This window comes from Erpetoichthys calabaricus, chromosome 5 (genome assembly GCF_900747795.2).
Source record: "Erpetoichthys calabaricus chromosome 5, fErpCal1.3, whole genome shotgun sequence".
In the NCBI taxonomy this organism is placed as follows: Eukaryota; Metazoa; Chordata; class Cladistia; order Polypteriformes; family Polypteridae; genus Erpetoichthys; species Erpetoichthys calabaricus.
Genome location: NC_041398.2, coordinates 19,530,255 through 19,548,106, shown reverse-complemented (window position 1 = coordinate 19,548,106; position 17,852 = coordinate 19,530,255). Strand labels below are relative to the sequence as shown.

Below are 17,852 nucleotides of genomic sequence, written 5' to 3'. Positions count from 1 at the left end.
CTCTGAGCTCTTTCTTATTTGCAATGGTGATGGACATGTTGACAGACGAGATTAGACAGGAGTCCCCATGGACTGTGATGTTTGCTGATGACATTGTGATCTGTAGTGATAGTAGGGGAGCAGGTTGAGGAGACCCTGGAGAGGTGGAGATATGAGAGGAGAAGAATTAAGGTCAGTAGGAACACCAAGACAGAATACATGTGTGTGAATGAGAGGGAGGTCAGTGGAATGGTGAGGATGAGGGAGTAGAGTTGGGGAAGGTGGATGAGTTTAAAAACTTGGGATCAACAGTACAGAGTAATGAGGAGTGTGGAAGAGAAGTGAAGAAGAGAGTGCAGGCAGGGTGGAGTGGGTGGAGAAGAGTGTCAGGAGTGATTTGTGACAGACGGGTATCAGCAAGAGTGAAAGGGAAAGTCTACAGGATGGTAGTGAGACCAGCTATGTTATATGGGCTGGGGACGGGATGGTGGCGCAGGTGACAGAGCTGGAGGTGGCAGAGTTAAAGATGCTAAGATTTGCATTGGGTGTGACAAGGATGGACAGGATTAGAAATGAGAACATTAGAGGGTCAGCTCAAGTTGGACGGTTGGGAGACAAAATCAGAGAGGCGAGATTGGGTTGGTTTGGACATGTGCAGAGGAGAGATGGTGAGTATATTGGAAGAAGGGTGCTAAGGATAGAGCTGACAGGTAAGAGGAACAGAGGAAGGTCTAAGACAGCGTTTCTCAACCTTTAAGTAGTTGTGACCCGAGTTTTCATAACAGTTTTAATTGCGTCCCCCGTAACATTTTTTTGAAAGGAGCCCCCTAATACCAATTTGTTCTTTTTAAATTAATGATATATCATAGATGCGTATTTTCTTATACCTACTTAACTTTTATCGACATTTATCCAACTCTATATTTACTTTTCTAGTATCAGAATGTAGTTTAAGTTAATTTGTTTTGGTTTCAATAGATTTTTTTCTCATATTTTCGATTCTTGTTTTCTTTTTTCAAAATCTTCGCGCCCCCCTTTTTGTTACTTCACGCCCTCCTAGGGGGGCCCGCCCCACAGATTGAGAACCACTGGCCTAAGAGGTTTATGGATGTGGTGAGAGAGGACATGCAGGTGGTGGGTGTAACAGGGCAAGATGCAGAGGACAGAAAGATATGGAACAAGATGATCCGCTGTGGCAACCCATAACGGGAGCAGCCAATAGAAGAAGAAGTAATCGAGTGTATATCAGTTCAACCCCACCATGACCATTTATAGCACTTTAGAAACAGGCAGGGGTGCCCGATTCATTAACATAAAGATGAAATAATCCGTAAAGAAATTAATCCAGAAATCCGTAAATCCGGAAATAAATAAATGAATGAATGAATGAATTAATGAATAAATAAATAAATAAATAAAAAAAACAAAAGTCACTTATTTATTAGTTCATGTTGCAGCAGATCTTCTATTTATTCATTTATTTATGGCAAGGATGTATTTATTTATTTATTATGCCAAAGACTTATTTATTGATTGATCTGTTTATTTACTTTTAAGTCACGATTCGTCCTCTCTGTATTTGGTAGAAACGGATTGAATGAACAATGTAAAACAAGACGTTAATCAATGATCCTCCCTCCATCCACTAGATGGCAGTGTTTAAGCGAGTGGTATCACGGTTCTAGCACTTGTCCTTCTTATCTCTCTTTCATGGCTCGCTTTGTTTTTCTTTGTTTAATTCCGCTGGCGCGCTGCTCGGACTTCCAAATGAGGCACATGTGTGCTCTTCAGAGCTAAAACAGAACTGAAGAAGAAGAAAAAAAACTAAAAGTGACGAGGAGGAGTGTAGGTAAGCAACAGGGGCATCGAGCTGAAGGGGGAACACGGGGTGGGAGAGTGGGAAAGGAAAGTGGGGTAGCAGCGACGGGAAGGAATAAAATCAAAGGGCGGTGTTTGGGCGATGAATGCTGAGAAAGGCAAATAAAAATGAAAAAAAGAGAGGAAGAGGAGAGAAAAGGAGAAAGGCGAGGCAATTTGAGGAAGCGGCCTACTCAAACTCTCCCGTTTACGTTCACGTTGAGTCTCCAGGATGCTGGCACTCGAGTATAAACGGGCCTTAAGACGCTCGCTTTTCCAGTCCGAGAGAATTTACACACATTCTAAAGTCCAAGTTTCACAATAACTTTCTCTCAAGACGCAAGACGAGCAGAGCGCCGGAGAAAATGCTACGTGGATATACGGACAGGACCGAGTTAATTCAGAGGCATAAACCGGTGGGACTAAGAGGGTGGAAGGATGCATTGTTTTTACATTAAAAGAAAAAATAGCAAGGCACAAGTGTTAGATTTTTTTTTTCAAGTACTCGAAAATACATAGTGTATTCATTTAAAGAACCAACAAAGACTTATGGGATTTGTAGTCGGATTCGAAGGTTCTTTAAGAGTGGGGCCTGAAGCGGATCGACTCGTTTGTAAAAGCGGGTGTTACGGCAGACGAGAAGGTCTAAGTGCTCGGTCGCCTGCGCATGCATACGGTAAGCGCACTTCTCACAACTTCTCACAGCCAGTCCGATCTGTTTCACGCAGGCATGAATAATTTACGGAATGTGAGGGAGTTCGTGAATTTTCACCGCGCATGCGCTTAAAGGGGGTTGTTGGAGATCAATTTCCTTGAACGCCCCTGTCTGAACTGCGCATGCCGATACACTGCAAGCAGTACTGTATTTTGATTTTTATTATTTTGTCACAATCGGACTAATGAAAGTACTTAGTTATTCTGCAGGGACTCATTGTACGTTGTGTCTTCAGGGCTGGATTTATCACTGAGATCGCTTCGTTTTGATTACGTAACATTCGTCTTTTTATGGAGTTAGATTACTGCCAATAGTCCATGTTTGAGGAAAACGCATTTTACAAACGCGAGTTAAATTTTGAGTGCGTGTCTGTCTGTTAGATAGATAGATGTCTATCTGTCTGTCTGTCTATCTAGACACACACGATAAAGGGTGTAGTCTTTATTTTTCCGTTAATGTGATGAATTACAGTAATCCCTCGCTATATCGCGCTTCGTCTTTCGCGGCTTCACTCCATCGCGGATTTTATATGTAAGCATATTAAAATATATATCGCGGATTTTTCGCTGCTTCACAGGTTTCTGAGGACAATGGGTCTTTTAATTTCTGGTACATGCTTCCTCAGTTGGTTTGCCCAGTTGATTTCATACAAGGGACGCTATTGGCAGATGGCTGAGAAGCTACCCAGCTTACTTTTCTCTGTCTCTTACGTTGACTTTCTCTGATCCTGACGTAGGGGGATTGAGCAGGGGGGCTGTTCGCACACCTAGACGATACGGACGCTCGTCTAAAAATGCTGAAAGATTATCTTCACGTTGCTATCTTTTGTGCAGCTGCTTCCTGAAACGACATGCTGAACGGTGCTTCGCATACTTAAAAGCACGAAGGGCACGTATTGATTTTTTTATCTGTCTCTCTCTCTCTATCTCTCTCTCTCTCTCTGCTCCTGACGGAGGGGGTGTGAGCTGCCGCCTTCAACAGCTTTGTGCCGCGGTGCTTCGCATACTTAAAAGCCAAACAGCCCTATTGATTTGTTTGCTTTCTCTCTTTCTGACAGACTCTGCTCCTGACGCGCACTCCTTTGAAGAGGAAGATATGTTTGCATTCTTTTAATTGTGAGACTGAACTGTCATCTCTGTCTTGTCATGGAGCACAGTTTAAACTTTTGAAAAAGAGACAAATGTTTGTTTGCAGTGTTTGAATAACGTTCCTGTCTCTCTACAACCTCCTGTGTTTCTGCGCAAATCTGTGACCCAAGCATGACAATATAAAAATAACCATATAAACATATGGTTTGTACTTCGCGGATTTTCTTATTTCGCGGGTGGCTCTGGAACGCAATCCCCGCGATGGAGGAGGGATTACTGTATACTGCATAACGTCCTCTTTTAATTTTGAACTCTTGTTCCACTTTCCTTATGTTGGCAAACTGTTTACTTATACAACTCAGAGTCCTGCCACGTGCAAAAGTTCGCTGACCACACTGCTATCATGGGCTGAATCAGGAGTGGGCTTGAGGAGGAGTATAGGAACCTAATCAAGGACTTTGTTAAATGGTGTGACTCAAACCACATACAACTGAACACCAGCAAAACCAAGGAGCCGGTGGTGGATTTTAGGAGGCCCAGACCCCTCATGGACCCCGTGATCATCAGAGGTGACTGTGTGCAGAGGGTGCAGACCTATAAATATCTGGGAGTGCAGCTGGGTGATAAACCGTTTACCCCCCTGGGTGGAATTGAAGAGCCGCATAGTGTGGGGGAGGAACGATCTCCTCAGTCTGTCAGTGGAGCAGGACAGTGACAGCAGTCTGTCGCTGAAGCTGCTCCTCTGTCTGGAGATGATCCTGTTCAGTGGATGCAGTGGATTCTCCATGATGGACAGGAGTCTGCTGAGCGCCTGTCGCTCTGCCACAGATGTCAAACTGTCCAGGTCAATGGCAACAATAGAGCCTGCCTTCCTCACCAGTTTGTCCAGGCGTGAGGCATCCCTCTTCTTTATGGTGCCTTCCCAGCACACCACTGCGTAGAAGAGGGCGATCGCCACAATCTGATAGAACATCTGCAGCATCTTATTGCAGATGTTGAAGGACGCCAGCCTTCTAAGAAAGTATAGTCGGCTCTGTCCTCTCTTACACAGAGCATCAGTATTGGCAGTCTAGTCTAATTTATCATCCAGCTGCACTCCCAGGTATTTATAGGTCTGTACCCTCTGCACACAGTCACCTCTGATGATCACGGGGTCCATGAGGGGCCTGGTCCTCCTAAAATCCACCACCAGGGGCCTCATGTATATACGGTGTGTACGCACAGAAATGTTGCATACGAACGTTTCCACGCTCAAATCGCGATGTATAAAACCTAAACTTGGCGTAAAGCCACGCACATTTCCACGGTACTTCATACCCTGTCGTGCGCAATTTCTCCACTCGGTTTTGCAGACTGGCGGCACCCAGCATCAAAGCAGTGCTACTGTTCCTGTGTGGTCACCCTTTCTTTCTTAGACCTACATTCCTGATGCGGCTTTATAAATACACTGAAACTAACTGCATATTGTTTATTAATGTAATGCATCTGATTGTAATTAACCTGCAGCAATATAATGGTCCAGGGAATAGCCATAGTATTCCAAATACCATAACTGCTTTAGCGTTGTTACTCTCACTTCATCTTCTTCTTCTTTCAGCTGCTCCCGTTAAGGGTTGCCACAGCAGATCATCTTTTTCCATATTACTCTCACTGCACCACTCGGAGTATTTATATCACTGTATCTGAGTGGGGAATCACAGCAGCAGCTGATCGGAAAGAGAATTATCGGTATACAGCATAAAGCAGACGCTGCCTGAGCCACGGCAAAAAGTGTCAAAGCCTTTCCTATACGGACCTCGCGTTTCAGAAACAGTTTCATCTTAAGAACTCTAAACGCACTCAATCAGTCCATCAAGTGCTCCTTGTAGAACTGTTTGGACTTATAAGTACAATCATCTCACTGTAAACTTACACTACAGTTATAATATTGCACAACCTGCGCCACTTTATAAAGCGCATATTTACATATGATGACGATATCATTTTTAAGATGAAATGCAGCAAAATATGTTGATTATATTATACAGATAACACTAACTTCATTTAAATAATCTTTATTGTTAATAATTAAACATGTGAGGACACGGTGCCGCAGCGCTAGCTAGTTCAGGGATTGTTCCTGCATTGCGTTGTATTCTTGCTGGTGCTGACGCGACACTGGAAGGATAGATGGATATATTAATTAAACATGTACTACGAAGATATTATTGTTTTTGCGTGCTAAAAATAAGTGCAAAGAAAATATAATGCAAATGTACTAATTAAAAATGCATTGAGTACTTGAGTGTATGTAATCTAAATATGCTAATTTGCACTAATACTTAAATTGATATTAAGGGTACTCAAAGTGTACTACACCTAAAATATATAAAATGGGTTATTAGTGCATTACTTAATACTGTGCTTTGCATGTTTTAAATATAAGTTCAGTTTTGGTGTACTTTCATACACTATTAAGTTCATTTTAAATATATTTTCCTGCACTTCTGGGATATAATATACAAAAAGTATGCTATATTTGAGTTGTAAATATATTTGAAATATATCAAAAATATGTTTTCAATGTATTATGCTTGCATTTTAATTGAAATATAAATATATTTCCTATATATTATAAGTGTATTAACAAGTCTCTAAAATATGGATTCAAATATACTTCAAGTAGAAACAAAGTTAATTTACGAAAGTACAGAGAGAATCAAAAAAGTGTACTTAAGCACATCTTAATGGTGTCTCATTCAAGTACACTTAGTGTGCTGAAGTAATATCAGCATAAATAAATAGATACTTAAATACAACTATGTACAAAATTAGCACTTGAAAACAGCCCACTTTCAACACAATAAGTGCACTTAAGTGTGTATTAGTGCACTTTTTTGTTACCTGGGAAAGTGGGGAGCACCGGGGCTCAAACCCACAATCTTTTGGTTATAAGACTGCAGTTCTTACCTTTGCACCATTCAAGAGTACATAATCAGCTTTCTGTCGATTGACATTTGAGCTTGGGGTTTTGAAATTCATTGACAGCAATGTGTAAATCGAATGATTTTTTTCTGTCCTTTGGTTATATTCTTAAATAAAAGCGCACGTTTATTTGATATTTGGACTAAAGTCTTCACACATTATACCCTTCACATCATTTTTACTGTAACGTGGAAAATGTTTCTGTTTTAGTTATGTGTTCAGCATTTCCTGTCATCCTACACTTACACAGATCATTGTAAACCAGGGGTGGGAAAAGTCAGTCCTGGAGGGCCGCAGTGGCTGCAGTTTTTGATCTAACCCAGATGTTTAATTAGAAAGCAATTCTTGCCAATAATTTAATTTCATGGCTTGTTAGCGCTTTAACTCTTCCACGGCAGGTAATTCTCATATCTTAGATTTCCTTCCCCTTTCTAAGGATATCATGCAAATGATTGGAAGGCTTACATGGAGGAGTAATTCTCAGTCCTTCACTTTTTTCTCTTCACTTTCCTTCCAAGTATTTAATTAAACCCAACAGTACATGATAAATACACACAGAGGTGTCAATGGTAACAAGCTCAATGGAGAAATGTTGCTCTCTTTTGTCATTTGCATGTTATTACTAATTAGGAGCAATTAAATAAACAAGACCACAGCTGTTTAAGACTAAAAAAGATAGATAAATAGATAGATACTTTGTGAATTTCCCCTTGGGATTAATAATCTTAAATAAGCAATAAGGGTTCAAAATCTTGACGAGCGAGACAACTAAAGTGAAGCAGAAGTGTTACTTGAGCAATAAGGGCTTCTTATTAGGCCATTGGGTTGGAGCAAAAACCTGCAGCCACTGTGGCCCTCCAGGAACGACTTTGCCTACCCCTCTTGTAGACGGTACTTTCTGAAAACTGGAAGTGATCCCCACAATGTGCTAAAGTTATTTTTAATGTCATTTTCATTAAATGCCATCCACTTGTATTTTCACAGGTGACAGGTGTCTCAATGGCCTGCGGGCCATGGCTGTAAATTGTTAGAAGGAAATCGCAGAAGAAGAATAATAGCAGAGCACTTGAGCGAGAGAAGAGTTTTACACAGAACATGAGCTCCGTCACAGAGGATGACATGGGCGAGAGAGTGGCACACATTAAACAAGAGGAGTGCGAATGGGGCACCCCGGGCGATTTGTGCGTGAAGGCGGAGGACTTTGAAGGAACGGTTTCAGAGTTTCAAGAGGAGTTCAAGGTGGAGACCGTTGAAATCAAAACCGAGGACGCTGGGGATTTCTCGGTTTGCCTCGAACTGGAAAAGCACGAAACGGGGAAGATTTTCAAGCCGAGTACTTCTGAACAATCACATTTTCGTTTTCAGCCTGAGCTCGGTAGCATCAGACAACTGGCTCCACGGTGGAACTGCGTGGAACTGAAAATGGAGATACCCGAGTTGGAGGAGAAATTCACTGAAGGAAATGGAAGAGAAGCAGAAGAGCTGCAGTCATCCATGAGTAAGTAATGGGATTCCATGGTAAAGAACGTGAAACTGCTAACCGTTACGAGTTCTGTCTGCGACTGTGTTGACACCTTTAGTTGGTTTAATTCAGGGTGGGGATACACGTTGGAGTGAATCTGAACAGTGACGAGCTGCTTGCTGTGTTAAAGTGTGATATTTGCAGTAAAGTATTTTTGGACCAAATAAAAAAAGAAAATAAAGTTTATAAGTATTGTGATTCATTTAAGAGACAAGTGTCCAAAAAATAAAAATATTACTTCAGTACAGTAAAATCTGAAGGGGGAGATTGTGCTCAAATCTGTAGGCTACAGCAGGGCTATTCAATTACATATCTAGGTGGGTCAGATTTTCACACCAAGACGTTTACGGTGGCCGTTAAGCAGCAGGTAATGACAAATCGACACAAATGAATGTATTTTAAAACAAGTCATGTTTATCAATCGTTTCCCTTTTAAATTTGGTCACATATGACACAGGCACATCAAAAAATGCATTACAAAAAAAACAACAAAAATGCCCTAACTGGACAGAATCTGAAGTAGCTCCAATACTTTTGAAAAAAATATAAATAAACATTTTGCTCACATCCCACCCAGGGACATCTCAAAGTGCATAAAATCCAAAAAGTGCACAGCTTTAGCAATAACATTGGTTTCCCTTTTGAAATATGAGATCCTCCCCCCAATTTAAAGGGGTGGTCATGACCGGCATGGGATTGATTTATTTATTTTTTCATAGAAGTTAAACTATTTCAATCCCACGGTTTTAATCTCTCATATGACGGAGATTAAATCTGCGTTCCACCAGCCCCCACCCCCCCAGAAAAAACACTATTGGACTAATATTTAACAGAAAGGCAGCATGTATGGCGTGAATGTGGATTAGCACATTTATGTTAAAACTAGCCGTCCCCCGTGGCTCTGCATGCGTATTAGTGAAACAGGACAGCGAGGAGGGCTCCACCCGGCTTTCTACTCCTGACGTCACTCTCCCCCCACTCCTCTCTTCCTGCATCCTGTGTCTCGGATCAGCACGAGTATATCGCCTGTGATTGCTAGTGCAATGAGAGAAGTCGCAAAATCAACCGGAATGTTGAAGCAAATTCTAGGAAAAAACCTTGATCTAAATCCTTTAAGTAGTTCTCTCATTTGCTAGCTAAGCGAAGTTAAGGTTACGCCCCGGGCAGACGGGTGAGTGATGAGAGACCCACCCCTGCCCCCGCAGCTCACTGTGTCTCTCATGGATTCACGCAAATAAATCAGAACCACAAGCAAACTAAGACACTTAGCGCGATGAGAGAAGGCGCAAAATCAACCGCAATATTCAAGCAAATTCTAGAAAAAAGCCTGATCTAAATCCGTTAATTAGTTCTCTTGTTAAAAGCAGACAGACATATAGACAGACGTTAGATTACATACTGTGTGTGCGTATGTATATACAGTGCATCCGGAAAGTATTCACAGCACATCACTTTTTCCACATTTTGTAATTTTACAGCCTTATTCCAAAATGGATTAAATTCATTTTTTTCCTCAGAATTCTACACACAACACCCCATAATGACAACGTGAAAAAAGTTTACTTGAGGTTTTTGCAAATTTATTAAAAATAAAACAACTGAGAAATCCCATGTCCATAAGTATTCACAGCCTTTGCTCAATACTTTGTCGATGCCCCTTTGGCAGCAATTCCAGCCTCAAGTCTTGTTGAATATGATGCCACAAGCTTGGCACACCTATCCTTGGCCAGTTTGGCCCATTCCTCTTTGCAGCACCTCTCAAGCTCCATCAGGTTGGATGGGAAGCGTCGGTGCACAGCCATTTTAAGATCTCTCCAGAGATGTTCAATCAGATTTAAGTCTGGGCTCTGGCTGGGCCACTCAAGGACATTCACAGAGTTGTCCTGAAGCCACTCCTTTGATATCTTGGCTGTGTGCTTAGGGTCGTTGTCCTGCTGAAGGATGAACCGTCGCCCCAGTCTGAGGTCAAGAGCGCTCTGGAGCAGGTTTTCATCCAGGATGTCTCTGTACATTGCTGCAGTCATCTTTCCCTTTATCCTGACTAGTCTCCCAGTCCCTGCCGCTGAAAAACATCCCCACAGCATGATGCTGCCACCACCATGCTTCACTGTAGGGATGGTATTTGGCCTGGTGATGAGCGGTGCCTGGTTTCCTCCAAATGTGACGCCTGGCATTCACACCAAAGAGTTCAATCTTTGTCTCATCAGACCAGAGAATTTTCTTTCTCATGGTCTGAGAGTCCTTCAGGTGCCTTTTGTCAAACTCCAGCTAGGCTGCCATGTGCCTTTTACTAAGGAGTGGCTTCTGTCTGGCCACTCTACCATACAGGCCTGATTGGTGGATTGCTGCAGAGATGGTTGTCCTTCTGGAAGGTTCTCCTCTCTCCACAGTGGACCTCTGGAGCTCTGACAGAGTGACCATCGGGTTCTTGGTCACCTCCCTGACTAAGGCCCTTCTCCCCCGATCGCTCAGTTTAGATGGCCGGCCAGCTCTAGGAAGAGTCCTGGTGGTTTCGAACTTCTTCCACTTACGGATGATGGAGGCCACTGTGCTCATTGGGACCTTCAAAGCAGCAGAAATTTTTCTGTAACCTTCCCCAGATTTGTGCCTTGAGACAATCCTGTCTCGGAGGTCTACAGACAATTCCTTTGACTTCATGCTTGGTTTGTGCTCTGACATGAACTGTCAACTGTGGGACCTTCTATAGACAGGTGTGTGCCTTTCCAAATCATGTCCAGTCAACTGAATTTACCACAGGTGGACTCCAATGAAGTTGCAGAAACATCTCAAGGATGATCAGGGGAAACAGGATGCACCTGAGCTCAATTTGGAACTTCATGGCAAAGGCTGTGAATACTTATGGACATGTGCTTTCTCAATTTTTTTTATTTTTAATAAATTTGCAAAACCCTCAAGTAAACTTTTTTCACGTTGTCATTATGGGGTGTTGTGTGTAGAATTCTGAGAAAAAAATGAATTTAATCCATTTTGGAATAAGGCTGTAACATAACAAAATGTGGAAAAAGTGATGAAGCGCTGTGAATACTTTACGGATGCACTGTATGTACCAAATTTCAGGTCAATAGTTTAAACGGTTTGCAGGCTACAGGTGATTTAAAATCCTGGACAGCCACGGTAGTGTATTATATAAGAAGAAAGTGGATTCCTACAACTCCTGGATCTGTTCAAATTCTGACTAGCTCATAGCATTTTCCTTAGTTTTTTATTTTTAGATTTTATATAACATAACATGTGGGGAAAGTAAAATGACTCAGAATGTGCATACCATAATATTACCCCAGTAAAGCTAAAGAAACAACACTTGGGAAATAAGGCTTAGTGAGAGCAGTAAAAATCAATTTTGAATGGGCCGTAGTGACCGCTGGATGTGGAGGGCTTGAACTTGAGTTGAGCTAACTCCTCATGACTGCCTCACTTCAACAACTCCACTTGCCCCATCCCATTCTAATCCACCAATCCATTTTCCTAACCTGGGGTTACTGGCAGACCCAGGCTCCAAAAATGGATGCCAGTCCACTGTATGGCACACTGGCACCTATTCCATTCTCGGTCAGACCAGATCGGTTTAGAGACGGCAGTTAACAGTAGTAGGGATTAATGAACCCACTCAATTTGTTTCTTCCCGAGTTTGTCGAAGTCACAGAAAGGTTTATAAATTTAGTCCAACTCTGCGAAATGCATTGAGGACAATGAGTAATGAGAAAATGAAGTCGTTTTGAGTTGATGATAATAGCACAGTGGTCTTAAGTGTCCCCCTGAAGGCTAGGGAAGCATCTGCCAGGTATTCTTGAAATGATTGTGGCCAAAAATGTCGCCTGAACTGAGCAGAGTCAACCGCTTCTCCATTGTACCTTCCACAGTAAAGGACTGAGATGGAATAATAAACTCAAACAAAATTCAGTATATAAGTACAGTCTAGCAATAAGTGTGTGTGAATGTAGCAAACCACCTAAGAAGTACAAGAAACAAAATCACAATAGCACAGGCCAGTACTCTTGAGCCCAATGTCTGTCACTACATCTCCCAACATCTAGCACAAAGACTAACTGACACCCACAGAGCTTGTGATACAGGAGACCAGCATCATTAGGTGGGGTTTGGCTGTCCCATTATTAACTACTACAGGTGTGAGGTGTTGCTGGACTCACAAAGCTTTATGGGACACTGAGAGAGAATAGTTTGCTTAAGCTACTCGCATGGCCGATTTTCAGTTGAAGAATTTAGCGATGAAGGTCACCGGCCAACCCGGCAACTTTCTTTACCAAATTTCACCAATCAACACTACAAAGCAGGCATATCTTTGGGACTTGGCAGGAAAACAAGAGAAATTGAACAGACAGCAGGAGAACAAATGCACAGTCGCCAAAGTTGGAAATGAACCCTCGGAGTGAGGAAGCCTCACCAACAAGTGTGACTCCTCCTTCTTTTAATATTCTATTTTGTAATGTGAAGTCAAGCAAATTGACACCTGTTATTGGCTAACTATACAAAGATTACAATATGCAAGATTTTCGTGGCAACTCGGGCCCCTTCTTCGGTCAAGATGTAATCAGTATTCTATTTTAAAATGTTAAGGTATACTGTTTGTGTTGTTGCAGATTTACAGGACAATGCCAGCTTTTCTACATCTTCATTTGCTCAGACATCTCTTCAATGCAGACTGCAACAGGATAAAGAGAAGATGAAGGAATCAACAAGAGGATCAGAGAATTGGACAGCAGCCTCTTTGCAGTGCGGCTCTCTTCCTGTGTTAGAAGCCGTCAACATTGGCCAGCAAGAAGGTCACAGCACATATCAAGTGGGCTTGTGTGCCGGCCAAGAGTGTGGAAAAACATTCACCAGCAAATCTGAGTGTAAAGAGCACAAGTTGAATGATGAGATGCTGAAGCCATATTCCTGTTCTAAATGTGGCAAACGATTTTCTTTCAGCAGCGATTTCAAAAGACACACAAGAATCCACACTGGAGAAAGGCCATATGCCTGTTCTGAATGTGACAAACGATTCTCTTCCAGCAGCAACCTCCAAGCACATAAAAAAATCCACACTGGAGAAAAGCCCCATTGCTGTTCCGAATGTGGCAGAAGATTCTCTTCCATTAGCAATCTCCAAACACATAAAAGAATCCACACTGGAGAAAAGCCATTTTGTTGTTCCGAATGTGGCAAAAAGTTCATCGACAGCAGCACGCTTCATAAGCACACAAGAGTTCATACTGGCGAAAAGCCATATGGCTGTGTTGAATGTGGCAAACGATTTTCTTGCAGTAGCAATCTCCAAACGCATAAAAAAATTCACACTGGAGAAAAGCCCTATGGCTGTTCTGAATGTGGCGAACGATTTACTGACAGTCGTGGTCTCCAAACACATATAAGAACCCACACTGGAGAAAAGCCTTATGGCTGTTTTGAGTGTGGCAAAAAATTCACTGACCGTAGCAATCTTCAAAGACACACAAGAGTCCATACTGGAGAAAAGCCATATTGCTGTTCTGAATGTGGGAAAAGATTCTCTAGAAGTAGTGAACTCCGGAAACATACAAAAATCCACACTGGGGAGTAGCCCTATGCCCGTGCTGAATGTGGCAAAAGCTTAATTGACAGTTTGGCTCTTCATAAGCACACGCAATTTCCTACTGGTTATGGCTTCGGTATTATAGACTGGCCTCAGAACGATTTACATAAACTAGACATAAAAACACTGAATCCTCTACATGCACACCAGTCAACATACAAAATCCTAAGAATATACCTTTCCCTGATCTGAAGGAGGCATTGGGCTCATCAAAATAGATTAGCTATACAGGGCTACAATCATTGGACTGCAGACTGCCATGTACAGAAGGTACATCAACATGAAGCAAACCAGTTCAAATCAGTTATTAATCTCCATTAAAACATTCAGAAGAAATATAGGCATGACAGATGTCCCCGCCTTGTGTGCAAACAGGAGCAGTGCAGCTTGCTAGACAGCAAAATCAAGAATAACAAAGGGGCTGACAAATAGAAGAGGAGGAGCAACTGGAAAAACTACAGATATGGTGGAAAATATGCAAACCTTCTGCTCCACATAGATCAAGAGCTAACACATAGATGGATGAGGAGCAAAGAGATAAAATCAAGGGATGAGCACCTGATAATGGTCGGACACTACAGTGTCTTGTGCACAAGGTGGTTCAAGGCAACGATAGAGAAGAATGAGAAAACCAAGAAGTGCCGATCCTGCCAAGCAGCAGTGGACACAATCATTCATCTGGTTGCTGGCTGCAAAGTTCTGATGGCAGAAATTTTATAACACAGCTATACAATGAAGTTGCCAGATTACTGCACTGGAAAATATATAAAAAGTACCACAGGTCCATTAGGGTCTCACTGCAAACCAAATAACAGAAAACGAGGAGGTGTTAGCCACTTGAAACAGACCAATAGCAAACCGAAAGATGTCAGGCAACCAGACATAGTCATCAAAGATAAACTGGCTCATTGAAGTTTCAGGCCCAAGTGATTACTCTGTGCTCTGTGCTGAGCTTAGAAAATAACATCAAAATATCTAATTATGCAATTTGAGATGAGCCAGAAGTTTAATAAACCTACTGACATTGTGCTGGGATCAATAGGTCCATCTAGATGTCCACATACCATCACACCATATGAATTAGAGAGGGACACATCATTAGGGACAATGCAAGTAGTACACTGAGCCCTGGCAGCAAACCTTGGAGAATAACAACAATAGACGGGCAAAAATTACTCTAGAAAAACAACCATGCTTCTGGAATCAAGAGGGAAGTTCACTCCTGTTCTGAAAGTGAGCAAACTAAACCACTGTTAAGAAATTAACCCTAATAGGTAGCCATATAGCTGTGCTGAATGTGTCAAACGATTCTTTAGAATCCCATAAAAAGTCCCAATGTTCTACAGTTGTGAATGTAGCAGAGATTTTCCCAAAATAGCAGCATTCACACTGGACAAAACCTGTATGGCTGTTCTAAATATGCCAAAGGAGTCTCACTTTTATAAGCAATTTAGAATTTACAGTGGAGAGAAGCCTTATTGCCTTACTGAGTGTGGTAAACGATTCTTAAACAGCATTGAACTTCATAACCATAAGAGAATTCATATTGGTTGGAGACCTCTTGGCTGTTCTGAATGCAGTAGGCTACATCAGCAGGAGTCTTAATTTGCCACGTGGCAATTCACACTGGATAAGCCCTGAAAGGGTATGGATAATGGTCCTTAACCTTGATAGTTGCTCCATGGGTGCTGTACACTGGCAGTCCCTGCGCACAGACCTCCAAAGGTCAAGACAAATTTCTCCTTGAGGATTAATAGTTTCCCAGAAATAGCAAGGTGGGACCCAACACTAAGCCTCCCAACTAATGGGGTTTTTAATAAGTACAGGGTGGCGCATGAAAAACCGAACCATCTTCCGACTCTAACGTTGACGTACGTTTCTTAGCCCGTACACGACAATAGCAATGGGGCCCAATTCTTTTTGTAGTTTGCAACTAACCCAGTCTTACACCACTTCTTCACCAACTCGTGCATACTGCTGTTTGCTGGTAGGTTTACCAATTTCTGTGTGAAATTATCCCACATTTCCTTAAAAGAACCGGTAGACACATACGCCTCCACTATTCCAATCCTCAGTTGCAGAGAATACATCTTCTGGATTTCTTTCGCACACGTCTGTACCCACTAGTTCACAGCTTCGTTACTAATGCGCAGTTGGGGCTGCTGACCCCGTCGCAACAATGAGGCTCCGCGATGGCGACAGCACCCGCCTGTAAAATAGCTCGAGCCATCCGGTCGGAGACGGTTCGGTTTTTCGTGAGCCACCCTTTACCTTCAACTAGTGGTCTTCATTGTCTACAAAGTGTACAAAATTTCAAGTGAACCTACTTACAGTACGCAGTATGAAAAGAATTCAACAGAGTACTGGCAGCCCACCTCCCAGTTAGTGGTATCTATGCATTAGGGCCCGGTGGAGCACCAGATGGGGCCGTTGTGCAAAAATCAGTAATTAGCTTATCTCAACAGGTTTGGCTTATTAAAATATTTGTAACAAACTCCACTTAGTTTTCGTAGTAATTCTTTTCTTTCTAACCCGCAACCCACCCATATACTCAAATCATTTTCTTAGGCAGAATAGATGATGTGAAATTCTCTTTGCATGTAGTGCTCCTGGTCTGCTTGTGGCTTGCTGGGCTCACCCTATTAACTCTGCAGTAATCGTTTGATAAGTTCACACGCGTGTTCACGTCTTCAGCCTGAACTTTCACATTCACCAAGGGCTCTGAAGGCGGCGTCCCACCTTTTCTTTGGCAGAAAAATCGAGCTCCGTGGTGTCTGCTTCCGTTTGTTCAAACAGCTTCCGGTTTTTCTGTTCAAGGATTTGCAGCACAAGCCAGTGACGACTATAGAAAAGTCCAGAACTATTTATGTCAAAGGTGTTCATTTACAAAAAGTAGTTATAGTACCAGGAATTCTTCAAGCATAAGACATGCGGATGTTCCGAATGTAACTGGGGTGGACCTTTTACTCTGTAGCCTTCAGAGCTACTGGTAAGACTGTCTGTCTCTGGCTGCTAAATGCATGACATTTTTAAAAGCCACCCATAATGCATCATTAATAGGCCTGAAAGAGTTTACTGGCGGGATGAATTATTTTCTCAGGGAGTTGTTTGTGTTTATGGTGTATGCACTGTTTTCATTCATTCGTTTCCTAAAAAATCAATAATAAATAATCGATTCAATGGTTTGCCATCCTTGTCCTGTCCAAAAGCCTCCTCTGAGTTTCTTATCCTCCTTTTTTTTTATTTTTTTTTATATGGATTCCTTGCTGTGCTGACTTGTATGCTATTCACAGAGTTTCCGTAATGTTCTTATCCCTGAAGTCCTGCTTAGTATGCAGCATTTGAACCCGAGCCTCCTTCCTTGTCTACCCCATCACCCCGCCCCCTGCTGGTGTGACTGTAGTTGAGCTCAGTGTGCCCACACAAACGATCTCTCCACATTGCCTTCTTCCTACAGCCACCTTTACTTCACTGTAATTCCTGACCTCGGTCTTCTGATGGTCACTTTAGCATATTTAATGGACACTCGGTCCAAGTCCCACGTTGCCTTCCATTTAAATTGACCAAGTCACCATTTCTCTCTTGGACTGTCTCCATTATCCAGCTGCCTTTATCTAGTTTTGCTCCAAGTGAGCGACTCTTGTATGCCTTTTTATGTTTATGGCGACTGGTGGTCAGAGAGGAAGGTCTCCTCAGGCGGGTGATCTGTGAGCACTGGCCGGGTTTGGCCACTTGTTTTATACATGTCACAAATGATTCTTCATTTTTCTGGAGTATTTTATTCATTTGTATAAAATGAGATTCAGTGTAGCGCAGGACAAGTCCATCCATGTTGGACAAAGAAAGACCTCAAAGGAAGTGATAAATGAACAAGACAATCAAGGTGAGAGATGTGAATGAGGATGTGTATGAAAGCAGCGGTGAGGTGAATTTAAAATGGTCACGGAAGATGAAAATATACAGAGAATGGAAGAAATTAGGTCTTTATCAGTATGCTGCTGCTGGAGTATGGGAATTTCCCCTTGGGATTAATAAAGTATCTCTATCTCTATCTCTATGTATCATGTGAAGAAGTCAACAACCTGCATCAGTGACAGGGGCCGACAAGGAGGGACTTGGGGAGTTACATAATTT

General features: G+C 42.2%; 1 protein-coding gene across 1 annotated transcript; it reads left to right on the top strand.

Moving 5' to 3' along the window:
* Positions 1-1,691: 1,691 nt before the first annotated feature.
* Positions 1,692-16,608, top strand: LOC114641695 (zinc finger protein OZF-like). Its single transcript, XM_028790723.2, has 3 exons — positions 1,692-1,828; positions 7,588-8,101; positions 12,745-16,608. The coding sequence occupies exons 2-3, from the start codon at positions 7,699-7,701 to the stop codon at positions 13,704-13,706; spliced, it is 1,365 nt and encodes a 454-aa protein (XP_028646556.1). The 5' UTR covers positions 1,692-1,828; positions 7,588-7,698; the 3' UTR covers positions 13,707-16,608.
* The last annotated feature ends 1,244 nt before the right edge of the window (positions 16,609-17,852 follow it).

Coding starts and splice junctions, on each gene's coding strand:
- LOC114641695 (XM_028790723.2), top strand. CDS start 7,699: ATGAGCTCCGTCACAGAGGATGACATGGGCGAGAGAGTGGCACACATT. Junction 8,102..12,744: donor AGAGCTGCAGTCATCCATGA/GTAAGTAATGGG, acceptor GTGTTGTTGCAG/ATTTACAGGACAATGCCAGC.